The sequence below is a fragment of the Tursiops truncatus genome, chromosome 7 (genome assembly GCF_011762595.2).
Source record: "Tursiops truncatus isolate mTurTru1 chromosome 7, mTurTru1.mat.Y, whole genome shotgun sequence".
In the NCBI taxonomy this organism is placed as follows: Eukaryota; Metazoa; Chordata; class Mammalia; order Artiodactyla; family Delphinidae; genus Tursiops; species Tursiops truncatus.
Genome location: NC_047040.1, coordinates 111,795,168 through 111,822,673, shown reverse-complemented (window position 1 = coordinate 111,822,673; position 27,506 = coordinate 111,795,168). Strand labels below are relative to the sequence as shown.

Here is a 27,506-nt window from a genome sequence, read left to right as displayed (position 1 = left end):
TGTTACATGCCAATAAGTCCATTAAATAAGATTCTAAGAAAGAATTATGGAGAGGATCTAGACAAAATATGTAAAAGCATAGCGTACAAATTTAGTTGATAGAAAACTCCCAAACATACCCTATGGGGGTAATTTTACATGGTGTGATTTCATTCCAAGTCTCCCCTTGTAACGTACCTCTGTTATGAACTTGGTCACAGTATAAATTGTCATTTCTTTATAGTTTAGGCATTCCTTTTGACAGCCATTGGTAATTTGTGAAATAGGTAATCGATCTTGAAAGCATAGTGCAGGGCGGTGGAGATTTTAGGGGCTTGTCATTTCTTAATCTAGTATTTCATGGTCTTAAATTCTCAGAAAGTCCCTTATTCATTATTGGTAATCATGTATCCTTTGAGTTTATGACTGTTTACCTCTTAACATATCATTCCTCATTTTAATTGTTTGACTTTTTAGGATGTTGAAAGCCAAAATAAAGCGTCAGGCCCGGAACTTCAGTCCTTGGATGAGTTCACCAGCCTGTTGGTTGTGGACGACACGCGCGTCATGGTGGACCTGCTCAAGCTCTCTGTGTGCGGCCGGGCTGGGGACAAAGGCAAGGATGTGCTTTCGGCTGTGCTGTCTGGCATGGGCGCTGCCTACCCACAGGTGAGCTGCAGGCGGGTGGGCGGGCTGATGCTGTCTCGTGCTTGAAGGGCTCCTGCTAAAGTTGAGTCCCTTCTCTGTCATCTGTGCTGCAGTTGCTCCCCAGTTTGCCTTTTGATGTAATTTTGATATTTTAGAATTTTAGAATTTAGAAATTTCTAGTTTTTACGAAGTCAGATCTGCCAGTTTTTTCATTTATGGCTTTTGGATTTTGTATTATACCGAAAATATGCTACCAGCATGACATTGTTTAAAAAACTCTCTCACGTTTCTTCTAATCATTTTTACGTTTTCATCTGTTATTATATTTACCTTTTTGAACTACCTGGGATTTATCGTGATGTAAGGGATAAAGTGAGGATTCAACTTTACTTCCTCCTAGATGGCGAACATGTTGCCCCAACATCATTGATTGAATAAATCCATCTTTTCCCTAGTGATTTGAAGAGCACTTTTTATCATATTCTAAACTTTTATGGACTTTTTTCTATTCCATCAATCTAGTTTCTGTGCTCCAATACCACAGTATTTTAAGTATCAACTATTTAAAATAGATTTTAATATTTGGTAGTACTGGGTCCTGTGGGACTTTCTGCCGTGGTGATGTTCTGTACCCGAGCCATCCAGTGTAGTAGCCACCAGCCATATGTAGCTACTGAGTACTTGAAATGTAGCTAGTGCACCTGAGGCACTGAAGTTTTCATTTTATTTAACTTTAATTAATTTAAATCTGAACAGCCACATGTGGCTAGTCTAGGGTGTAAAGTCAGTATCATATCAATATATCTTAAAAGTAGAATTGGTTAGTCCTGAAGTCCTTGGGCTTCCTTAAGGACCCTTATTTATCAGCAGCCTTGCTCTGCCTTTTCAGAACTGGCTGTGTCAGGGAGTCTGATGCCATGTGCCCTGTGCAGATGGGTCATCTGTGTTTCTCCAAGTTCCATATTACCACCACCAAAACCATAAAGTACTTAAGTATGGTCAAGTGGTCTTGAAATCATAGTAAATGGTTTGGTAGGTATTTTAGGGGCTTGTTAATTTCTTAATTGTATTCAGGAAGAACTAAAAGTTATAGGTTTCCTACTTTGTAGTTTTTTGAGGCAAGTTACTTGGCATAATTCTGAGAGATTAAATCAAGGTGAATTGCCGTAAGCAAAATATTAATGTTTTCACATGTTTAATGTATTTGTGCAAGGAAAGGGTGGAATGAGAACATGGATTTAAAGTAATAATACCCAGCATTTCTTGTACACATTACCTGCCAGGCCTGGTTCTTGGTGCATTCTCTCAGTACGGAGCACAGACTTTCCCTTTGTTCACAGATAAGCACACTGAGGCTCTCAGAGGTCATTACTGCCTCAAAGACACTCAGGTTGCTGGTGGGTGGGAGAAATGGTGGTGGACTCTTGAGTGTTCTGAGGACAGAACCGCAGCTGTGACCGCTCTGTCACCCTCGCCTCAGAGCTTATTGACCTCTCCTGGGGGACTGACTGGCTTTGCAGAGGAAGGTTCTGAAGCCCAGAAGAGCCCTAGTGGGCTGTGCATTAGAAGTTTGATGATGGCAGCATCTCAGATTCAAGGGGAGACAGAAACAAAGGTGGGGATTGTCTTCAAACTTTCCTGGCCAGTGGCAAGATGCTACTCCTATGTCCTACTCTGACCTGATATGTGGGACTGTTTAAGAAAAAAAGAGAAACTTTTGAATTTATAATGATAACACCTAAATGACAGTGATCTTAGTTTGTCATTAATAAAGCTGTTTGCTAAGCTAATCTGTTTATTATCTAAGTATGAGGAAAAATAGATAAAAACAATCATTTCTGAAAAGTACAGAATAGATTCATTATTTTTCTCTAAATTAAAAATATTTGGAGGTTAATATGTTATTACTGTAATAGCATATTCTTGTTTGTTTTTAAAAATAGCAGTCAAGGAGTTTACAATCACCAGTATTGACCATTTAAATGGTGTGAATCACTAAAATTTTCAAATGAAATTGGAACATTATGGATTGTTGGGAGAATGTGGTATGGAGGCTGACCCTAGACATCTTGGGTCAAGAGACACCCCCAGTTGTCTTCATATTTGTAGCCCTCATTTCAGATGCCGTCTGCTGCTGTTCAACCTGGACAGCTTGGTCGTTCCTCTCCATTCCTGCTTCCCTCCTGCTTGGCCCCCAGTGCCTTCTAGGATCTTGGTCCTTTTTATACCTTCTGCTCCTTCACTTGATAGTTTTGTTCCTGGGGCAGAAGAAATCTTGTCTTGATGTAAAGAGAAACTGTTGTAATCACAGGCATTTCATTTCATCAGTTGCCATGTACTGGGTGTTTTGGGTGTGTCAGGCACCTCCTGGCTGCTACCTCTGCGAGCTCTGTGCTGTCTTGATTTTCTAGATGAGGAAACTGAGCCCTAATTTGAACTAGATTTCTCAAACTCCCAAGGCCTCCACTCTGCCCCCGTCCCTATGGAAAGATCTGAATTGGGTGGGCATCCTGACGTCCTTCTGCTTTGTACCCCGCTTCCTCCTGCAGGTGGCAGATATGTTGTTGGAGCTCTGTGTCACCGAGTTGGAGGATGTAGCCACAGACTCACAGAGTGGCCGCCTGTCCTCTCAGCCTGTGGTGGTGGAGAGTAGCCATCCCTACACTGATGACACTTCCTCCAGCGGTACAGTGAAGATACCAGGTACTCAGGGCTGGCCCCAGGGAGGAAATGGGGCGTCCCTGCCTGTAGAACAGCTTCATTTCTGCAGTTGCATCAGTAGAAGCAGCCGTCATTGTTTTATAGAAAAGAAGCTACGGAATTGCTTTAGAATCACTTTTCCCACCTTTTCTAGAAAAACGACCCCCCCCCCCGAAATAAAGCATGATAAAACCACACAAAGTAAATGTTTAGCTTAATGCTTATTAGATGGATGCCTTAGTCACCAAAACTCAGGTCTAGAGTTTTTGTGCCTGTCCACAGAAGCCCTCCTTGTGTCCCCTGAAGTAACACAGTCCTGGCTTGTGTTTCTGGACAGTTTCTATTACCCAAGCATGCATTGTCATCTTACCTCTCTTAATTAATAATTTCCATCTTTTAAGTTTCTTTTGACCTACAGTTTTTTCCTTTTTTCTCAACAATTCACCTATGGAGGAACCTGGGCCTTTGACCTGCACACTCCTGCTGCACTTCCACCTGCTCCCCAGCCCCGTCTTTCTGCAGATTTCCCCTGATTCAGAGGCCCAGTTAGTTCAGCCTTTGGCAAGACCATTGGTATTTGTGATCCAGCATCTGGAAGCACCTGCTATCTGCTTGTCTCTCCTTTCGTGATGGCAGCCGCTACTGATGCTCATTGCCTGAGGCCATTAAATCCATTAGAGGTTGCAAAATGGTGCTATTCTAATCGTTCCATTGCTTTCTTATTTATTTGCTAGAATACTCTATATAGGGACATTTCCTCTCCTTTGGTTGGTTGTTTGCGTAAGAAAGGCAGGGTAAAAGCTTGATTCTTTTCTTCTGTTTACATTTTCAAGAGAATGAACTGGTTACCTCTCATTCTTTGAAGGTGACCAGTTCTTTTTTCTTTCTTTTCTTGGCTGCACCTCGCAGCTCATGGGATCTTAGTTCCCCTACCAGGGATTGAACCCAGGCCCACGGCAGTGAAATCGCCAAGTCCTAACCACTGGACAGCCAGGGAATTACCTATTTTTTCTTTTATGTCATTATGAACTCATGGTTTTAAACATATATGATGGGCTTTAATCCATTGTGACTATTATCCTACAGAAGCTCAGATTATCCCATCTCTAGACATCAGGAACCTCTTCAGTTTGGCTCTTGCAGTGACTCCCATATAGTCTGATATGACAGGATGCTTTAGGCTTGTCATGTAGTTTCTCCCCTCCACCTGGAATCTGCCCTGGTATCTTTTAGTGGAGATAGCATTTCAGATCACTGGGCTATCATTGTTTCTAGATTTTTTCAGTGGACAGAGATAGGATGAATGAGTGGACAGTCAGACAGACTGACTGACTGACTTTCTTTTGAGTTCATAATGATATGATAGAGCCAAATTCAGAGCTACAAGGTTTCTACTTTTAACCTCTTCTCTTATGTCAGTGTTTCTTTTGTTCCATACCCAAAATCCTGGTTCTAAGACACGGGATGATAGAATTAGAATATCTCATAATTACTTATTTGCTTTATCCCACACTACATGCACAAAAGACTAAGGATACAATTCTAATACTACCAAACATGCACATAGTTACTGAAAATATTTAACAAAATTTTTTTCTTGCTCTCTTCATTGTTGTAACTTTATTTAAATGATTATACTGTATATCCCAGAGCATAATAGCTGTTACATACTCTACTTCCTTCCTTTTAATTTGCATTTAGTTTTAGTTGTCTCCTTCCTTATTGTGATTGTCTGAAGCTCATTCTCTCATCAGTTCCTCATCAGGGCTCAGAGGACGGCAGTCCCGACTGAGGTCAGCTTGTTCTAAGAGTTTGTGCCCAAATTTGAAAGTTAGCTTTTTTGGATAGCATGTTTTTCTCCTGTGAAAGTGGGAAAATACTAATCTGTTCCCCCGCCCCTTATAAATTGTGCTTTCTTTCCATAATTTTACTAGAATATGTTTTCATATTGGTTGTTACAAGGCGATATTCTCAGATAAGGGGTTGTGCCCCTTTAAAGTGTAGTTTCAGGTCTTGTCTTTCAAGACAGTTTTTTTGCATTACAGTTTGTAGTATTTGTTTGTATCCTAGCTCCAGTTTTCTTTTTCATGGATATGTGGTCGTTTTCTTGTGTTGGATGCCGTGTAGAGCCAGGGGTGGGGGTGGGGGTGGGGTCCCCCGGGCTGAGGCCTGTTAGGAACTGCGCACAGCAGGTGAGTGGTGGGTGAGCAAGCGAAACTTCATCTGCTGGGAACCATCACCCCAACCCCGGCCATGGAAGAATTGTCTTCCACGAAACCGGTCCCTGGTGCAAAAAGGTTGGGGACTGCTGTTTTAGAGTCAGTGTTGGCTACTCCCTCTCAAGTGCTTCTTTTTTCTTTTTTTTTAAAACAGTTTTGGAGGAACAGTTTAATTAATTAATTTATGTCTGCGTTGGGTCTCCGTTGCTGCGCGTGGGCTTTCTCTAGTCGTGGCGAGCGGGGGACTACTCTTCGTTGCGGTGTACAGCCTTTTCATTATGGTGGCTTCTCTTGTTGTAAAGCATGGGCTCTAGGTGGGTGGGCTTCAATAGTTGCAACACCCAGGCTCAGTAGTTGTGGCTCGCGGGCTCTAGAGTGCAGGCTCAGTAGTTGTCGTGCACGGGCTTAGTTACTCCATGGCACGTGGGATCTTCCTGGACCAGGGCTCAAACCGTGTTCCCTGCATTGGCAGGCAGATTCTTAACCACTGCACCACCAGGGAAGTCCCTCAAGTGCCTTTTATCTCTTCTTTTTTCCCCTTTTGTCCTTCTGTTTGTTTCAAAGCATTATTCGTTGTGTTTATTTGCTCCTGTGCTCTTTCTAGTTTAATTTTCATTTCTGAATTAAAAAAAAAAATTCTTTACCCTATTTTCTCATTTAGTGTTTTGGTTGTCCTAATTCTAATTTATGTTGTTCTTTCATATCTTGTATCATTTTCCTAATTTCTTTTAGCTTGGTTTGAAATAATAGATTTTAATTTTCATGTGTTTTGTGGGTACATCTTTCTGGCTTGCTTTCATTGTCTGTAGGAAAATGTTATTCTGTTCTTATTCTCTCTTTTATAATGATAACTTTTTATTGCATTTGGCCTTGATACATTTTTTAAATTAATTTTTATTGGAGTAGTTGCTTTACAGCATTGTGTTAGTTTCTACTGTACTACAAAATGGATCAGCTATACATATACATATATCCCCTCTTTCTTGGATTTCTGACCTTGATACTTTTATCCGGATCATTTTTATGTGAAACTAGTATTCTTAAACTTTTGGAATGAGATGGCATTCAGAAAAGCTTCTTTAACTTTGAGCTCTTACTCTTTCATAGAAATTTACAAAACAAAAGATAATTCCACTCAGCGGTTGCCTAAGACAAAAATCTGGTATCCCTCTTCCTCTTTTCTGTTTCTCTCTTTACTTCATAACCAGTCTACCAGGCAAGTCGTATCATTTCTACTTTAAAAATATATTCCAAATTAGGTCATTTATCACCAACTCCAGATCATTCTGGGTCCAACCATCTAGTCTCACCTGGTTTATTATACTAGATGTCATATACTAGTATAATATACATGTTCTGCTTCTACTTCTCACCTTCTACTTCTCACCTACTTGTCCCCCAGAATCAACTCCTTACGTGGCATCTAGAGAGAGTCTCTTAAACGAGTCAGAACATACTGCTACTCTGCTTAAAACCCACCAGTACACCCCTGTAACCTTAAAATAGGATGTAAACCCTTGATGGTGGCCTATGCAACTTTACATGAGCCCTGTTCACCTCTCCAACAACATTCTCTTCCTCTCTACCCGTCTCTCTCTCCTGTCCCCTCCACGTCATCTTCTTTGCTGGTCCTTAAATATGTTTTTCTCTTGTGAAAGTGGGAAAATGATAATCTATTTTCCCCCCTTATAAATCGTGCTTTCTTTCTGTAATTTTACTAAGAATATGTTTTCATATTGGTTGTTACAGGCGATATTCTCAGATAAGGAGTTGCACCCCTTTAAAATGTAGTTTCAGGTCTTGTCGTTCAAGACAGTTTTTTTGCATTATAGTTTGTAGTATTTCTTTGCATCCTTGCTTCGGTTTTCTTTTTCATGGGTATGAAAAGGCAGATGGCAAGTACAAAGCAAGACAAATGGCCTAAACCTGGAACATATTTAAGGACCATCCTTACAGTCTTTGCCTTTTGATTGAGATGCTTAGGCCATTCATATCTAATGTAATTATAGATGTGGTTGGATTTACATCTGGATTAGGAAGACAGTTAGTTATAGACAATGTGGTTGGATTTACATCTGCCATTTCGCTGTGTGTGTTCTTTGTGTCTTGTGTCCTTTTTTGTTCCTCCTTCAGTGCTTGGTTTTATATTAAACAAAATTTTCTTTAGTGTACCATTTAAATTCCTCTGTTGATTTTAAACCACTTTTATTGGTGTTTGCTCTGAGGATTAAAATACATAATTTATCACAGTCTAGGTCAGGTTAATGTTTTAGTTCTGGTAAAATGCAGCAACTTTGCTTCATTATAGTTCTATTTCCTCTTCCTTCATTTTTGCTGTTAGTGTTGTATATACTGTATCTGTATATGTTGCAGACCTGTACAACATATTTGTAACTATATGTATTACAAATATATGTATATGATTTAATAATTATCGCATTGTGCCAGGGATTGGCCAACTTTCATATGTCACAAAATATTATTTTGAATTTTTTCCAACTATTAAAAAATGTACAGACTGTTCTTAGCTCACAGGCTATGTAAAAATGGTGAGTGGGACAAATTTCTCCAGTGGACTATAGTTTCCTAAGCTCTCCCTTATACAGTCTTTCACCGTGTAAAAATATTAAGAAAAGGAGAAAAAAAACCTTATTTCTCAATCCATGTCTTTCCCATTTTTAGTGCTCTTTATTTCTTCCTGTGGATTCAAGTTACTATCCAGTATCATTTTATTTCAGCCTGAAATACTTTAAGTGGTTTTTCTAAATCATGTCTGCTGGCAGTGGATTCTCTCAGTATGTGTGTATTTGGGAATGTTTTTATTTTGCCTTCGCTTTTGAAGGATAGTTTTGCTGGAGATAGAATTCTTAGTTGATAGGCATTTTTCTCTCATATCACTTTAAATTTGTCATCCCACTGGCTTCTTGTGTTCATTGTTTCTCAAGAGAAGTCAGAGTTAACTGTATTTTATACCCCTATATGTTATGTGTCTTTTGCTCTTGCTTTCCTGATTTTCTCCATGTCTTTAGTTTTCAACAGTTTCAGTATAATGTGTCTGGGTGGGGATCTCTTTGTGTTTTCCTACTTGGGGTTATTAATTTTTGGAACTGTGGATTAATGTTTTTCATCAGACTGGAGATTTGGGGCTATCTCTGTTCAAGTACTTTTTCTGCCCCCCTGTTAACCTCTTCCCTCTTTTTTGGGGGGGTTGGGATTCCCATTATGCATATGTTTGTATGCTTGATGTTGTCTCCCAGGTTTATGAGACTTTATTTATCTTCAATCTTTTTTCTTCTGTTCTCCAGTTAGAGTAATAGAAATTACACAGTCTTCAAGTTGTATAATGATTCTTTTTTTCTGCCATTTCAAATCTGCTGTTTTGTCCAGCTGGTGAATGTTTCATTTCGGTCATTGTACTTTTTCCACCCCCAGAATTCCTCTTAGTACTTTTTTCTTCGAGTCATTGTTATCATATTTTCCTTTGTGATCATGTTTTCTCTGGTTTTCTTGAACTCCTTGAACATATTTATTACAGCTGCTTTGACGTTGTTGTCTACTCAGTTCAGCACCTGGCCATCGGGGTCAGCTTCTGTTGCCTGATTTTCTTCCTGAGTATGGCTCACACTTTTCAGGGTTTTGCACATCCCATTGTTTTTTATTGAAAACTGGACATTTAGATTGTATTGTGTCACCTGGATTCTGACTTTTTTTTAAGATGTGTAATTGTCACTGGGTTTCTTTGGTGGTTTTGTGTGTTTGTTTTGTAACATGCCTGGAATTACTCTCTGAAATCTCTCCCCCACATCACATATCCACTGGGATCCCTGCTCACTTTTCTATTTTGATTTTTGTTTTCTAGCCTGACTTCTAGGGTCTGCTCTATGTCTGCTTGGTTTGGCGCTCAAGCCTGCTGAGTTCCCTTCTGCGGGTGGATCTCTGTGTGGGTGGGAGCAAGGAGGGCATGGAAGTCAGTGTTTTGGCAGTCTTCCCTGTGCGTGTGTGTGCGCCCAGCTCTTTCCGTTTTCCTGAGTACACGTGCCTCGCGTCATCCAGGCCTCAATGACGTCCTCATTGAGCGCTTCTTTGCTCTCTGACTTCCAGGATCTTCCTGTTAGAGTTCTGGCTAGTTCTCAGGTCTGGCACCCCCCAGCCACACCCCTGTCCCCGGGCCAGCAAAGATGCAAGTTTTTCTGTGTGTCCTCAGTTGCCCTCCCTACTCTCTGACTTCCAGAATCTCTGCCCGGGCACTTCCCCTGCTCTACACAGTGAGCAAAAAGCCCCAGGAGGTGGAGTCCCACCCTGGTAGAGCTGTGCCCCAGCTTGCGTAGAGCAGCCCCAGGCGAGGACACCGCAGGCTCTCACTCTCCCTACCCAAGTTTGGCAGGTTTTTCCATAAATAATCACTTCTCAATTTGTTGCTTGCCGTTAATTGATTTGAAGAGCCCTGGAATCACTGTTTTGTTTTGTTTTTTATCATTTTGAGTGGTTTTATAGTTATTTTGCCACCCTCTTCCCTCCACCATAACCCAGTCCTACCCTTTACTGATTCTTTTGTAAGCTAATTTGTCCCAGAGAAGACTCTAGATCTAATGCTAAATGCTTGATGCATGTGATTTTATATGGCTTTTTAAATATGGGGGTGGGCGGGATAATAAAGCGTGGTCTCACAGCTGGGGCTGCAGCATGAAAATGTGCCCAGAAGTGAGACCACAAAACCAGTTGGCCAAGTGAGAATGTCTTCTGGCGTTTCCATCCCAGGTGAATTCTTTTGTGGGAGGCAGGGTGGGAGAGAGGGGTGCTCAGTCTTAGGTTCTTATTTTTTGAGGTTAGTTCTTCCTGAGTTTTGCTTTTCATTAGCTGTTACACATCATTTTAGTCTCACTGCTTCTGTGTGGCTTTTGGCCTTGTCTGTGGTATGTTGAGTGGGAGTTGTTACTTTGTGTTTTGTGCTCGCTTGTCCTCCAGGCGCAGAAGGACTCAGGGTGGAGTTTGACCGGCAGTGCTCCACAGAGAGGCGCCACGACCCTCTCACAGTCATGGACGGCGTCAACAGGATTGTCTCCGTGCGGTCAGGTGGGAAGCCAGTTGAGCTTGCTTTGTAGAATGGAACCATTAGCATTACTAAACAGAACATTACTACTGCTTCGTTCTCATGTAAGACTTAAGGAAGGGACCATAAGTGATCCAGCTGCAAAATACAGTAGGTTTTATCTGCCTCTTCCCAGTACTTTCAGTAAGATAATTATTCAAGTGATGTTTGCCCCTAACCACTGATGGGTGGGATTACTGGGTGACTAGTGTGAGCACGGGTCCTTGTTGGGAGCACAGGCCGCCTGGGGCCCAGTCTCAGCCAGTCAGTGGAGACGGTGCTGTAAGGTGTGTGGTAGTGCCGGGCTCGTGCCAGGTAAATGTTGACATACTACAAGGCTTTAAAGGCTTTTGGGTTTTAATTGATTGCAGTGAGGACTTGGGTTGCACACGGAGGAAGTGTTCTGTGCGTGTGGTAGACAGCACTGGAGTGGGTGAGAGGTGTCTCCTTTGGGCCTCTCTCTGCTCTGCTGATGTGCTTCAGGAGGTTGAGCGACCTCATGCTCAACATGAGGCTGAGCAAGAGCAGATCACTCTGTCTAGGGGCTTGTTAACATGCTCTTCACTGGGCTTTTTAGAATCATCAGTGCGGGGGTGTGTGTGTGTGTGCGCGCGTGCACACGTAGATCTCTTCAGACTTCTTTATCCTTCACCTGGAGCAAGGGTCAGCAGACGTTTCCTGACATAACTACTCCCCTCTGCCTTTGTAGTGAAGGCAGCCACAGACCGAATGTAAACGATGGGCCTGGCTGTGACCCAGTAGAATTTTACTCACAAAACGTTACTTCGGATGAAGTGGTGTCACAGATGAGTGTGGATTTTTTTCTGGCAGTTTGACAAATGTCGATGTAGTTTTCAGTGTTGTGAGATGTTCCCCCCCGGTTTCTATGCTTCCGACAAGATTCCCTCCAGGCTGCCGCCACGCCGCTGACCGACGGCACTTTGAAGTAGAAGCCTGGCTGGGGTAGCACGCCACACGCCTGTCTCTCTAGCTCCTCTCCGTGGCACCCCAGGCCCCGGGCTCTGGCTGGGCTGCTCCACTCTCCCTTGAGGGTGGCTCTTCCTTGCTGAGCTGCCCCTGTGCCGCAGGGGTGCCCCCTGTGCCTTTGAACATTTGCACCCTCTTTGGGGAAGAACCGGGGCTTTTCTGTTTTGTTGCCTGGGTAACAACCATTATATCAGACCTTCCCCAAGAGACCTCCCTGCGGCCCCGACCCTGGGTGTGAGCATGGGCTGTCTCTGCGGGCCTCTCACACAGCATCGTGGTTGTGTGTGAGTGTCTCTGTTGGAGCAGTGCCTGCCTGCCCTCCACTTCCCAACTGCTTGCTACAGTGTGAGTCGAAGGGCATGGTGTGAACGCACATGGGGAGTGGGCTGGAGGAGCCAGCTATTCTTCAGATGTGTCATGAATGACTTTGCTTTGTATCTAAAGAAGTTGATGTTGATCTGATGACGGGTGAACCCAACCCCAGTGTGCTTCTGTCCTCCAGGCCGGGAGTGGTCTGACTGGTCCAGCGAGCTGCGCATCCCGGGGGATGAGTTGAAGTGGAAGTTCATCAGTGACGGGTCTGTGAATGGATGGGGCTGGCGCTTCACAGTCTACCCCATCATGCCAGCTGCAGGTGAGGAGGAGGCTTATGGCCACCAAGGCTTGATGACCCACGCGAGGGAAACACACATGTCGTGTTCATTTAGTACTTTGTGGTCCACCTTCTCCTGTGGTGTTGGGAGACAGCACTGCCCAAGGCCCCGCCGTGGCAAAGATCAGAACTGCAGTGAGCTGCTTCAGCTGTCTGCCTGTTGGGCGTTAGCTTTCCATCCTCACCCAAAGTTTCCCAGCTGTTGCTGGTTGCAGTTCTTAAGCCATTTGATTTTTCAGGTAAAATGTCAGTGTACAGAACGTAGTTATGTGCAAGACAGTGGCAGCACCCCGGGCGCCCCTCTAACCGTGGCATCCAGGGGGATGGGGCCCACTCATTGTTGGTTGAATCTGTCCACGTCTCCTTGTGGGGTAGCTCTCGCCCTGTCCAGCAAGGGGACATTTATAGTGCTCTTTTTTCAGGCCCTAAAGACCTCCTTTCTGATCGCTGTGTCCTCTCCTGTCCGTCCATGGACTTAGTAACCTGTCTCTTGGACTTCCGGCTCAACCTTGCCTCAAACAGAAGCATCATCCCCCGCCTTGCAGCCTCTCTGGCAGCGTGCGCACAGCTGAGTGCCTTAGGTAAATGGCACCTCCGTTGTCAGGTCTGTCTCACTCCGTGAGAAAAATGATCATCCTCTGACATTTTCTGCCTTCTCATTTCAGCTGCCAGTCACAGAATGTGGGCCCTTCAAAGATTAAGGAAGCTTCTTACAACTGAATTTGGGCAATCAATTAACATAAACAGGCTACTTGGAGATGATGGGGAAACGAGAGCTTTGGTACGAAACATCACGTTACAGTTTCTAGTCGTGTGACCCTTTGGGACTAAAGCGTTGCTTTAATAATGTAAACTTCTAAATCACCGAGAAGAGTTGGGAAGTTTCACATAGGAATAGACAGCTTTTCTTGCATCCAGACTCCCTTATATTGCTACTATATTGAGTTCAGGCTGGGCTTAGATTTTAAGAACAGCCCTATTCTCAGGCTGTGAGAATAGGATTGTCTGTTGGACTTTATGAGTCTGACTCACCACACCCCCTTTGTTTTGCTGGATGAAATAGTTACTATGAAAAGAATTCTTGATCTTAACCATGTTGGAGATGGAGGTTTGTAGGCCAGAAAGTTCCTTTCTGGTTCCCTGGGAATTGCTGTGCTGAAATTAAGACCAAACATTTTGAGGTGAATTTTCATGTTCTTTTTTATTTCCGTGTTCGTCATGTCCTTTTAGATTTTTTCCTATTTGAAAGTATCAATCACATGTTTTAGGGGAGAACAGTATCAATGTAATAAAACATTTGACTCACAGGAACAAAACACTCGACTCCCCTGCATTTGGTTTCCTGGGATAGGTTATAATTTGGTTGTTTTCTGAAGAGTTTTTCAGGCAGTGCTCTTGCTGCTCTGGTGAAAGGCCTTCCAGAAGCTTTGCAAAGGCAGTTTGAATATGAAGATCCTATCGTGAGAGGTGGCAAACAACTGCTCCACAGCCCATTCTTCAAGGTAATACTTGACTTGTTCTGAAGTGATGAGAGAGCCACAGAGAGCCATCAAGTGCAGTGCATCAAGTATCAGGCATCCCCGAGGACAGGTGTAGCTATTGCTGAAGTTGAGTATGAAAGATTTTCAGGAGTTAACTGTGTGATCTAAGCTCTTGTACTTTAAGTATCAGTGTGCTTTCAGATGCCTTGGTTTAGGTGGCAAGTGTTGTAGCAGTGGTCTGATCTGAGGTCCTGTTGTCAGGTGCATTGCTAGTCACTGGGTAGGAATAATCCACATCACTGGTGATGCTAAGACCCTTGCTGGGCACGTGGCAGTCAGCCTGGCATGAGGAATTCTGAAGGAGGACCCCCAGGGAGCCTGCGTGGGGGCTGTCTTTGGCAGGCAGTGTTGGTGAAGTGGAATGTCAGCCGTGTCTCTGAGTGTCCCTGTGTTGTTAATTTGTGGTGGCTGCAGGTACTAGTAGCTCTTGCTTGTGACCTGGAATTAGACACTCTCCCTTGCTGTGCTGAGACACACAAGTGGGCTTGGTTCCGAAGGTACTGCATGGCCTCCCGTGTTGCTGTGGCCCTGGACAAGAGAACACCACTGCCCCGTCTGTTTCTCGATGAGGTATTGCAAGTTATTTTGGAACCACTTTTGGGATGCACAGTGTTTTCTTTATAGTGTAAAAAGATGCCAATATTATGAGACACAGTAACACTTCTCTTGCCAAGGAATATCATAAAGAAAAAAGCACATAGGTGAAAATGAATAAACTGATACTGTAAATTTCAGTTAAAGTTTATTTTTAGTAAAGATATAATGATACTGTCTAGACATTTTAAAATATCTTCAACGTGATATAATCATGTTGATTTTACTTATTAACTGTAAAGTCACAATGTTGATGTTGGCATTCCCTCATATTCTTGGGTGGGGAGACCTCCTCTCCTGTCTTCTTACCTTAGTATTATTTGTTTTATTCTTGAGAGATGAGTGTTTGATGTATAATCTCATAATAATGTTGTCCAGGTGGCTAAGAAAATTCGTGAATTAATGGCAGACGGCGAAAACATGGATGTTCTCCATGAGAGCCACGGCATTTTTAGAAGAGAGCAAGATGAACAACTTGTGCAGTGGATGAACAGGTTTACTATATCAGAAATAAGAAATAATGTTGTCTGTGACAGAATGGTGCTTCTCGTGCAGTTCTTTCCCATGTCAATTGTTCTCTTAATGTTTGTTACAGGCGACCAGATGACTGGACTCTTTCTGCTGGCGGCAGTGGAACAATTTATGGTTGGGGTCATAATCATAGGGGTCAGCTTGGGGGCATCGAAGGTGCAAAAGTTAAAGTCCCCACTCCATGTGAAGCCCTTGCAGCTCTCAGACCCGTGCAGTTAATTGGAGGAGAGCAGACGCTCTTTGCAGTGACAGCTGATGGGAAGGTAAGAAGGTGCATTTCCTGTGTCATACACTGAAACTGAGACAGCTGTGGCTGGAGGGCATTTGTTTGGTTCACAGCATGTATAACGATTCTGTGCTAAAACAGTATCTCAAGATTATGTACACAGTGCTTATGGTGTGCTGGAAGCAGTTATCGTTCTAAAGTATCTCTGTTTAATCTTTAATGTGTTCTGTGGTTTTAGAATTTTTTATTTTGAGATGCAGCATACATAAAAAAGCGTGTTATAATTGTTTGCATATCAGTTCGTTAAACGTATGTATTCCTTTTTGTTTGCTATCATAATGCTATCTTTTTTTTTTGCGGTACGCGGGCCTCTCACTGTTGTGGCCTCTCCCGTTGCGGAGCACAGGCTCCGGACGCGCAGGCTCAGCGGCCATGGCTCACGGGCCCAGCCGCTCCGCAGCATGTGGGATCTTCCCGGACCGGGGCACGAACCCGTGTCCCCTGCATCGGCAGGCGGACTCTCAGCCACTGCGCCACCAGGGAAGCCCCACAATGCTATCTTTTAAAAAATTAATTGCTACTGATACATGGAAATCGTTAGTATTTATATACTGACATTATGTCTAGTGACCTTATTATACTCTTTTCTTTCTTAGTATCTCAAACTGTTGTGTATCTTCTTTATAAAGCCATGTTCTGTAAATAAATTTTGTTCCTTCCTTTCCAGTTCACCTGTCTTTTACTTTTACTTTTCTCCTGTGCAGGGGAGAAATGAAGCTCATCAGCCTGGTGGGTGCTGCAGTACAGTATTAAACAGGGGTGGTAGTGGGCCTATTCTTGGCTTGATCCAGGCTGCAAAGGAAGCACTATGATGGAATCCTTTACACACTTACTGTGGGGTTTTGGTAGATGCCCTGTATCAGATTAAGGAAGTTCCCTTCTTTTTTCTATTTAGGAATAGGTACTGACTTTGGTCAAACATTCTTCCTATGTTTAAAAAATAATCAAAGAGATGTTTTTCTCCTTTAGTGGATTAACATAGTGAATTGGATTAATTGTTTTCCTTATATCAGATAGTCTTGTATTCTTTGGAAAAACCTTACTTGGTCAGGTTCTGTTTTATATTTTTTTGGTTTGTGTTTGGGATTTTGGGGAGATCCAGGATCATGAGTGCAATCATCATAATATTCTTGTCTTACCCACTCCATGTCCGGTTATGGTACTATTGGGTTGGCCAAAAAGTTCCTTCGGTTTTTAGGTTAAAAATAAGAGACACATTTTTCATTTTCACAAAGAACTTTATTGAACAACGTATTCACTGTTTTGTTCCACTGCCTTCTGCCATTTTTGGGGCAACTTCATGATTCTGTCTTCCCAAAACTTTTTACCTTTTTGAGCAAAGAACTGTTCCAGGTGTCTTTTACAGTATTCAGGGAATTGACATTTTTTCCATTAAGAGAATTTTGTAAAAACCAAAATAAATGGAAATCTGAAGGTGCAGTGTCTGGTGAATACGGCGTATGAATCAGAACTTCCCAGCCAAGCTGTAACAGTTTTTGCCTGGTCATCAAACAAACATGTGGTCTTACGTTATCCTGATGGAAGATTATGCGTTTTCTGTTGACTAATTCTGGACGCTTTTTTTGAGTCCTGCTGTCAGTTGGTCTAATTGGGAGTGGTACTTGTTAGAATTAATCGTTCGGTTTTCCAGAAGGAGCTCATAATAGAGAATTCTCTTCCAGTCCCACCATATACACAACATCACCTTCTTTGGATGAAGACCGGCCCTTGGTGTGGTTGGTGGTGCTTCATTTCATTTGCCCCATGATCTCTTCCGTTCCACATTATTGTACAGTATCCACTTTTCATCGCCCAACACAATTTGTTTTAAAAACAGAACTTTTTGTTACATTTCAGTAGAGAATCACATGCGGAAGTACGGTCAAAAAGGTTTTTTTTTTTTTTGCTTAACTAATGCGGAACTCAAACATCAAAGTGATTAACATAGCCAAGCTGCTGCAAATGATTTTCAGTGCTTGTTTTGGGTATTTTGAGTGTGTCGGCTATCTCCCATGTGGTATAATGTTGATTGTTCTCAATGAATGTCTTGATTTGATCGCTGTCAACTTCAACTGGTCTACCCGACTGTGGAGCATCATCCAGCAAGAAATCTCCAGCATGAAACTTTGCAAACCACTTTTGACATGTTCAGTCAGTCACAGCACCTTTTCCATACACAAATTAGCAACATGCACAAATGTTGTGCACAAATTTTTTTTTGCATTTTCCATGCACAAATCTTTTTTTGCATTTCAGTTGCGTTTTTACATTTCTTGAAATAATAAAGCGTAATGTGCCAAAACTGTTGCTTTTTCCCCCCTATATCTTCAGTATTAGAATGGCTACACAAAAATTCACCAATTTTGATTTTTTTTTTTAATGCACACTGATAATGACAGCTGTCCCAATACAGTCTAACAAAATTGTTTCAAATGAAGTTAAAGACAACTAAGCACTACTAGAGCCATCTTATGGAAAAAAACGAAAGAACCTTTTGGCCAACCCAATATATTAGTTATCTGTTTAACTTACAACAGTTGGCGTAAAACAATACACATTTATTATTTCACAGTTTCCCTGGGTGGCTTAGCTTGGGCCTCCAGCCCAGAATCTCTCATCAGGCTGCAGTTGCTGCAAGGCTGGCCTGAGGAAAATTCAGCTCCCCATGACCTATTGGCTAAGGTTGCCCTCAGCTCTTTGCTATCTCACTATGTGGCAGCTGGCTTCATCAGAGCAAGCAAGGGAGAGGGCAGGAGAGCATGAGAGCAAGACAGAAGTCAGTCTTGTGTGAGCTAATCCAGAAGTGACAGTCCATCCCTCTTGCTGTATTCTGTCCATTAGAAGAGAGTCATTAGGTCTAGCCCACATCCAAGAAGGGATTACATAGGGGCGGGAATCCCTGCAAGCAGGGACTCTTGGGAACCACGTCAGAGGCCACCCGCCAAAGGTATCAAGGTCGTGCTAGCCTCATAGCAAGGGTTGAAGTGTAGCTCTCTTTTTCTGTTTTCTGGAGAATTCTGTCTTTCAATTGTTCCCTGGTGATTTTAACATGTATATTTAAAATCTAAAATTTCTATACTCCTCTCAAATTAAAAAGGCTGATCCTTTGTTATCCTGTGTTTTGACGCTAACCTGCTCCCCGACTGATAGGCATTATTATTATTGTTGTTTTATATAGACCGTGTGTTTTCTGGATTTACCCAAATGTTATACACATCTTTGGTCACCAATTATTTCGTATGTCTCAGATCTTATATCTGCAGTCATTTTTCTTCTACTTTAAGTGTATATTTTCAGTTTCCGTTTGTGAGGGTCTACTGTTGGTTAATCCCCTGATTGTTTTTGTTGTTTATTTAAAAATATCTTAGCTTTGTCCTTTTTCTAGGTAAAGGATAGTATTTTTGGCTATGGGAATCATATAGTCTGGTCTCTGTTGCAATTATGAAAGCAGCTTGTAGAGAATATGTAAATGAATGGGTGTGGCAAAATCAGGTGGTGGGCCTGATTTGCCAAGCCCTGTTCTAGAGTATAACACTTTCAGTTGACCATTATTTTCAGTCAGCCTATTAAAGGTTTTTATTCTTCTGGTTTTTGGCATTCATTGTTGCTAATGTGATGTCAGCAGTCAGATTAATTTTTACCCAAATGAAGGTAATAAATCTTTTCTTTGTAGCTGCTTTCAAGGTCTTTCTTTAGTGATCTACAGTTTCACTAGAATATATTTAGATGTCAGTTTCTTTTTACTTTTCCTGCCCTTTTTTGTGTTGTTTTGTTTCTGCCAGGTGGTGAGGGATGAGGGGTGGGCTTCCTGGCTCTGAGAAGTGGCCTTTTAACAACTCTGGTAAATTATCAGACATTTTTTCAAATATTGCCTCTCCCATATTCTCTGTATGATCTGTACCTGAAACTCTGAGTTCTGATCGACGTTCAGGTGAGGAGATCTATCCCAAATTCTCTCTTCTTTTCTGTTTCCTCTTCTGTTTGTGTTTCTGTGCCATATGCTGGATAATTTCCTTAGATCCATTTTCTAGTTGTCTGATTTCTGTACCTGTTTATAATCTTCTGTTTAATACTTCTGGGTTTTTTGTTTCAACTATGTTTTTTTTAATTTCTGGAAGTTCTGTTTTGGGTTACCTTCTGGTCTCTTATTCTTTGGGGATACTTTCAAGCTTTTTATTTCTTTAAACATAATATCGGGCTTTTTTTCTTCTGACTCTCTCTCATGGTGCCTTCCTTCCTTTTAGATAATGGGAATTTTTAAAACTATGAGCTGACCATTTTCCTTGGAAAATTTGATGTAGAAATTCTTTGAGGCCTAGTTTTTGTTTGTTTGTTTTTTGTATGTTTTGTTTTGTTTTTGATTTCTCTCAGCTAAGGTATTTTATTACAGGGTCCATGCATTTAATGGACACATTTTAAAAGATGATATCCTAAAGTATCAGAATCTATTAACATCTTAGAAAGCTAAGTATCTCACAGAAATGGGACTCTGAACAATAAAGTTCTGATAGGATGGGACGATTTTGAAGCATGGAAAACTGCTGGGAAATAGCTCCATGAAAGGTGTCTGAGAGGAGGAGTTCCAGACAGAAGACTGAGGAGGGATCAGGCAGTATCTAAATGAAGAGAAAGTAAAAGAAGAAGGCAGCACATTTTCACTTTTTCATAGTGTTGTCTCCTGCCTGTGCTGGTTAAGAAGTTTGTGGTGTCAGAGGCCTAGTTTGAAGTCACTAATCAAACAAGAATTTGTGACCCTGGGTACTACCAACTTTAAGCCATTGTAAATTAAATTCTCTACCTACGGAATTTAGACCATAGGTAGCATTAATTCAGACTGAAAACCAACTCAAGGACCAGCTTTTGTAGTTATGAATTCTCAGGAGAGATTTTCCACCCTCTCGTTCAGTCCCAAGTTTTGAGAAAGGCAACTCTCTTTGTTTTCTTCTTAGTTCTCATTCACAGTCTGAGTGAGGGGAAGCACTTCAGAGCCTCTCCTTTCTACAGAGTCTCCCTTTAGGCTTGGCGCCTCACTGCCCACACCCAGTGCACTCGAGAGCCTTAAAACCTTCCCAGGGGAGGCTGACTTTGGATTCATTTATCCATCTGAATTCTTGGTTTCACTTCCTGTTTTAGTCCTTGAAGTTTCCTTACTGTTGTGTCAATGCAGCAGAGCATTTGAAACAATGTGAAACAGCATTTAAATTGTTATAGGAGGGGTGTTTGACATGCATCTGGAAGTGGCAATCTTGATTTTTTTTTTATGGTAAAGATGTTTTATGTCCCAAATCAATTACCCACTTAGAATGAAAGAAAAGTAGTATATTCTGCTGTGTGATTTGTATGCTGCCTTGCTGAAGTACTAAGTATATGTATAATTTTCATATGGGTGTTTCTGTAGGTGTTATTTATCTGGGATTTGCATATAGTAGCTAATTAAATCATTTTTGTTTTTCTTGGTATTAATTGTAGTTGCTATTCTAGACAAAAATAGAAATGCTTCCAGGGAAAAGACTGTGTTTTCAAAATACATTTTCTGAATTTGGGGTTTCTATTAATTATAATGTTTTCTTTAATTTTTAGAGATCTGATAAAGCAAAAATAAAGTCTTAAACATTCCTGTGATTTTTAATTTTATTTTTCTGTGGTAAAAAAATCTAGAGCATTGATCTGGTTTATTAATTACTAAAATATAGGTTATTAATTACTAAAATGAACTAATTGGTTTATTATTTACTGAAATATATTTAGATAAAAATCTGATGTTTATGTTACTTTTTCTTGTCTTAGCTGTATGCCACTGGGTATGGTGCAGGCGGCAGACTAGGAATTGGAGGGACAGAGTCGGTATCTACCCCAACATTACTTGAATCCATTCAGCATGTGTTTATTAAGAAAGTAGCTGTGAACTCAGGAGGAAAACACTGTCTTGCCCTCTCTTCAGAAGGAGAAGTTTACTCTTGGGGTGAGGCAGAAGATGGGAAGCTGGGGCATGGCAACAGAAGGTATTATGTGAAAACATCATTTTTAATGTTATGTTTTCCTCTTCTTGTTTGTGTTAATGCTTGTATGGTGTATTGACAGTTTGTTTTTTAAGACAACATTTGTAATAATCTAATCAAAGTTAATGTTAATGACTCATTTAGCAGAAATAAGTTCATGTGACATTATTTAGGCTTGCCTACATGACCCCTCTGCTGGGGGGAAATCAGTTCCGAATTTTGATTTCTGATTACTAAGTATGGTGAGCTTCATCTTGTCCTTTTCCCCCAAGTCCCCTTCCCCTCCTCCTGAGTCATCCACTGAATCACAGTTGGCATTTTGTTAATATGCAGATGCTAAAACTGTAAATACAGAGGAAATGGCAGTAGGGGAAAGGGACACACAAATGACATAGTTTTTCAAACAAAGCAACGAAACCCACTAAATTTTTAAAAAGTAACGGGAACTACCTGCCAAATTGGAATGACAGGGCCCTTTGCATCTGAAATAACTAAAGCACCAGACAAAATACATGAAATAGCAGCCCTAAAGACATTGGATAACAGGAAGAAAAGTACGGTCAGTGATCTCCAGAGGTGAATACTGACAATCATGTGTGAGGAGAATATCTGAGAGGCCAAGGAACAGACCACCTAAAAAGATTAGGAGGAACATTCCCAGAGCTCACAGAGGGCAGAGGATAGTGCCTACTCCCAAAACCTCATAATTCACTGAGTAGAGGACTAAGAGTGATGGTGCACAACAGAGGGGAAAGAAATTAATCATAGACTAAGTGTTTTTCTGATCCCACCAACAAAACTAAAAAGCAAGACCTGAAAGGATTAAACTGTTTACAGGTAACTTAACCGTGTTGTAGAGATCAAAGCTCAAGAATGTTTTTATGGATACAAATATACCAAGCACCCAGCAAGATAATATTCACAATGTTGTTCATCCAGTCAGAAATTATCAGGCACATGTCTCTTCAGTAGTGTTGGGAAAATTGGATATTCAAATGCAAAAGAATGAAATTGGACCACTCTCTTACACTACTCACAAAAATTAACTCAAAATGGATTAAAGACTTGGCTATAAGACCTGAAATGATAAAACTCCTAGAAGAAGACATAGGGAAAAAGCTCTTTGACATTGGTCTTGGCAATGATTTTTTGGCTATAACAGCAAAAGCACAAGCAACAAAGGCAAAAATAAACAAGTGGGACTCCATCAAACTAAAAAGCTTCTTCACAGCAAAAGAAACAACACAGTGAAAAGGCAAACTATGGAATGAGAGAAAATATTTGCAAATCTTATAACTGATTGGGGGTTAAGATCCAGAATACATAAGAAACTCATACAACTTAATAGCAAACAAAAACCAAATAACCCAATTAACAAATGGGCAAGGACCTGAATAAGCGTTTTTCCAAGAGGCATACAAATGGCCAACAGGCACATGAAAAATTGCTCAAGATCACTAAATCATCAGGGAAATGCAAATCAAAACCACAGTAAGATATCACCTCACAAGTGTTAGAATGGCTATCATCAAGAAGACAAGAGGTAACAAGTACTTGCAAGGGTGTGGAGAAAAGGGAGCGCTTGTACATTGTTGATGGGAATGTAAATTGGTGCAGCTACTGTGCGAAACAGTGTGGAAGTTCCTCATAAAATTTAAAATTGAATTAGCATATGATCCAATAATCTCACTTCTGGGTATATAGCCAAAGGAAATGAAACCACTATTTCAAAAAGATATCTGCACCCCCATGTTCATTGCAGCATTATTTACAATAGCCAAGATAAAGAAACAACCACTAAGTGTTCATTGACAGACAAATGGAGAAAGAAAGATGTGTTGTGTGTGTGTGCGCGCATGTGAATATTATTCAACCATGAAAAAGGAAATCCTGCCATTTGCAGCAATATGGATGAACTTCGAGGACTTTATGCTAAGCGAAATGCGTCAGAGAAAAGACAAAAAAACTGTATGATCTCACTTATATGTGGAATCTTAAAAAAGCTGAACTCATAGAAATAGAGAGCAGATTGGTGGTTGCCAGGGGTTGGGGATGGAGGAAATGGAGAGATGTTGCTAAAAGAGTGCAAACTTCCAGTTATGAGATCAATAAGTTCCGGGGATTTAATGTACAGCATGGGTGACTATAGTTAACAATACTGTATTGTACATATGCAAGTTGCTAAGAGCGTACATCTTAAATATTCCTACTACACACATACAAAAGTAAACATGTGAGGTGAAGGATTTGTTAACTAACCTTATTGTAGTAACCATTTCACAATATATACATCTATCAAATCGTATTGTGCACCTTAAACTTACACAATATTATATGTCAATTTTATCTCAATAAAGCTATAAAAAAATTATCAGGCACACAAAAGAGAAGGAAAATACAACCCATATAAGGAGAAAAGTCGGTTGATTGAAACTGACCCAGAAGTGACACAAGTGATGGAATTACTAGACAAGAACACTGAAACAGTTCTATCTTCAGTAAGCTAGAGGAAAAGCTTGAACATGTTAGGTAGAGACTGAAAGACATTTAAATGCACAAATCAAAGTCCTAAAGAAATACAATGTCCAAGAAAAATACAATGTTTAAGATGAAAAATACAGTGCATGGGATTAATGGCAGATTAAACATTGCAGAAGAAAAGGTCAGTGAACTTGAATATATAATAGTAGAAACTATCCAAATGAAACAGAAAAAAAAGAATATATAAAAAGACCATAGTATCAGTGAGCTGTGGACAACCTCAAATGGCCCAATACATGCATAATTGGAGTTACCAAAAGTGATGAAGATGGGGATTTTGAAGAAGTAATGGCTGAAAAAATTTCAAATTTGATGAAAATTATAAACCCACACATTCAAGAAGCTCAGAGAACCCTAAGCAAGAGAAACATGAAGGAAACTACACCAAAGCACATCATAATCAAATTGCTCAAGGCCATTGATAAGGAGCAAAATATTTTAAAGCAGCCAGGGGGAATAATACCAGTTATGTACAGAATAAAAGGTAAAGGGTGATGGTGAATTTCTGATAAGAAATAATGTAAGCTAGAATACAGTGGGAGATACTGAAAGTAAAAATAACTGTCAGCCTAGATTTTTTTTACTCAATGAAATTATTTTTTCAGGAATGAATTTGAAGTAGACTTATGCAGGCATACAAAAGCTGAAATAATTCACCACCTCCAGATCTGTACAACTAAAAATTTAAAGGAATTACTTCAAACCAGAGGAAGATTATACCAGATGGAATCAGGGATCTATACAAATGAATGAGGAAATTACTACATGGTTAATATCATGATGTTTTCCCTTATTATATAAATCTCTTTAAGAGATAATTGAATGTTTTCAGGATACGGTAAAAATGAATTGAGATGCTTAAAACATACATAGGAGTAAAATATATGACAGCAGTAGCACAGAGGCTGGGGTTAGAGGCAGGAAGTGGACATATACTGTTGTGAAGTTCTTATACTATACATGATGTAGTACATGACCCCAGACTACACTCTAATCGTTAGAGATGCATTCTACATCCGCCAAAGCAACCCCGAAAATAACGCAACAAAAAGTTTTATCTGATAAGCCAACAAAGGAGTTAAAGTGAATCAAAAAACGTACTCGAAAGAAACCAGAAAAAGGAAAAACTGGAGTAAGCAGATGAGACAAATAGAAAACAAATAGTAAGGTATAGATCTAAACCAAAATAATATCACATCAAATGTTAAATGATCTAAATGTTAAATGATCTAAACCACAGTTAAAAGTCATTGTCAGAATGCATATAAAAGCAAGATCAAACCATATGCTACATAGAACAAAATTTGTATTTAACATGTCTATATTTAAAAACGATTTTTTTTAATTTTTAAAAAAAATTTTTTTAAAAATTTAAAATCGATTAAAAATAAAAGGGTGGGAAAATATGCTAACACAGATTAAAATAAAGCTGGAATGCCTATATTAATATTATACAAACTAGATGTAACATCAGAGAATATCAACAGAGAAAGGGTCATTTTATGATGTTGATGTGGTCAGTTCATCAAGAGGACATAATAATCCTAAATGTTTACACAACTAATAATAGATCTTCCAAATATATGAAATTAAACAAAATGACAGAGCTGCAAGGAGAAACAGATTTACAGTTGCAGATTTTAATATCCTTCCTCAATAACTGATAGGTGGATAGAAGATTTGGCAGAAGACTTGAACAACTTTATCGACCAATTTGATCTAATTACCACTATACAACACTACTTAACAAAAGCACATTCTTTTCAAGTACACGTGGAACAGCTGCCAACATAGACTGTAATTTGGGCCAGAAAACAAATCTGATAAATCAAAAAGATTCAAGTTATATAAAAGATTTTCTCTGACCACAATGGAATTAATTAGAAATCAATTACTATAAAGTATGGAAAATCCTCCGTATATTTGGAAAGTAAATAAAATGTAAAAATAACTAAAATGTAAAAACTGATGGGTCAAAGAAGGAATCAGTGCTAAATTAGAAAGAATTTTGATCTGAGTGAAAATGAAAACAACATATAAAAATGTGTGGGATCCAGCAGAAGCAGTACTTAGAAGGAGATGTATAGCATGAAATGCCTTTTTATAAAAGAAAAATGATCTCTAAACAATGACCTCAGCTTCTACTTTAAGGAATTAGAATAAGAAAGACAAAGTGAGCAACTAAGAAAGATCAGAGCAAGAATCCATGAAATAGAAAACAGAGAAATAGAGAAAAATTAAAGAAAACAGAAGTTGGTTCTTTGAGAAAGGTAGCATCATCAATAAAACCTCCATCTAGACTAATCTATCTACCTATGTATACACACACACACACAAATTATAGCAATATCAGGAATGAGGGAGCTTTCATTACTGCAGAATGTAGTTATTGAAAGATGCAGTATATTAAATAACTTTATGCCGACAGATTGAACTTTTTAGGTGAAATGGACAAATTCCTCAAAGGACACACATTCTTTAATGCTCACTCAAGAAAAATTAGATGACTTGAATGGCCCTGTGTCTATTTAAGAAATTGAATTTCCTACAAATAAATCCTCAGGACCAGATATATGACTGGTGATGTCTACCACACATGTAAGTAACAGATAATACCAGTTCTTCACAGTCAATTTCAGAAAATTGAGGAGGGAATTCTAGCCAATTTACTTTTTTGAGGACAGCTTTATTTTTATATCAAAACCAGACTCAGATGTTATTAGGAAAATATAGACCAGTATCCTTCATGAGCATAGATGTAAAAATTCTTAATATTTTAGAAAGTTGAATCCAACAATATGTAAAAGGATAAAGCAGTAAGGCCAAATGACGTTTTTGCCAGTATTGAATAATTGTTTTAACATTAGAAAATTGATCAGTGTAAAAAAGAAAAACTGTATAGATTATCTCAATAGATGAAAGGCGGAAAAGCATTTGGCAAAGTAACATTTGTTTCTGATAAAAACTTTCAGCAATCTGGGAATGAGAGAAAACTTCCTCAGCTTCGTAAAGGGCATCTCTGTTAAAGCTAGGGCTTGACTTCCCTGTTGGCTCAGTGGTTAAGAATCTGCCTGCCAGTGCAGAGAACACGGGTTCAAGCCCTGGTCTGGGAAGATCGCACGTACCGTGGAGTAACTAAGTCCATGCACCACAACTACTGAGCCTGCACTCTAGAGCCCGCGAGCCACAACTACTGAGTGCCTAGAGCCCGTGCTCCACAGCAAGAGAAGCCACCGCAATGAGAAGCCCACACACCGCAATGAAGAGTAGCCCCTGCTCGCCACAACTAGAGAAAGCTCACGCACAGCAACGAAGACCCAACACAGCCATAAATAAACGAATGAATGAATGAAAGAAAGAAAGAAAGCCAGAGCTAATGTGGTACCTGATGGTGACAGGCTGAACACTTTCCCTATCTCCAGGAGCAAGACAAGGACATCTGCTGCTGTCTGTCACCAGTTGTATTCAGCGTTGTTTAGCAGGTTTAGCAAGTGCAGCACAACAATGCAAAGAGGTAAAAGGCATTCAGATTGGAAGGAGAATTAAAGCTGTCCATTTACACATAATATGATTATTTATGTAGAAAATCTGATGGTATCTACAAAACAGCTACTAGAATTAATGAGTGTGATTAGCAGGGTTGCAGGATAGAAGATCAGTAAATAAAAGTCGATTGCAGGCAAATAAAGGAAACATTTCTGCATTTAAAAAAGTCAACTGTGTGTCTTTATACATATACA

The 27,506-nt window shown here is 40.2% G+C and overlaps 1 protein-coding gene across 12 annotated transcripts in view; it reads left to right on the top strand.

The window, feature by feature from the left end:
- The window catches only part of HERC2 (HECT and RLD domain containing E3 ubiquitin protein ligase 2), a 230,744-nt gene that overhangs the window by 183,071 nt on the left and 20,167 nt on the right, over window positions 1-27,506 (top strand). For 11 of the 12 annotated variants that reach the window (XR_012333188.1, XM_073807856.1, XM_019931803.3 and 8 more), the window contains 11 exons: window positions 457-648; window positions 3,177-3,330; window positions 10,512-10,619; window positions 12,125-12,256; window positions 12,697-12,855; window positions 12,940-13,055; window positions 13,651-13,776; window positions 14,230-14,385; window positions 14,788-14,903; window positions 15,005-15,203; window positions 21,014-21,228. Coding sequence is in view for 11 of the 12 variants with exons in the window: in XM_073807856.1 (XP_073663957.1) it covers window positions 457-648; window positions 3,177-3,330; window positions 10,512-10,619; window positions 12,125-12,256; window positions 12,697-12,855; window positions 12,940-13,055; window positions 13,651-13,776; window positions 14,230-14,385; window positions 14,788-14,903; window positions 15,005-15,203; window positions 21,014-21,228 (1,673 nt within the window). In the remaining variant the exon portion in view is untranslated. The remainder of the gene's footprint in view (window positions 1-456; window positions 649-3,176; window positions 3,331-10,511; window positions 10,620-12,124; window positions 12,257-12,696; window positions 12,856-12,939; window positions 13,056-13,650; window positions 13,777-14,229; window positions 14,386-14,787; window positions 14,904-15,004; window positions 15,204-21,013; window positions 21,229-27,506) is intronic. The other variant, XM_019931802.3, reaches the window with a different exon arrangement.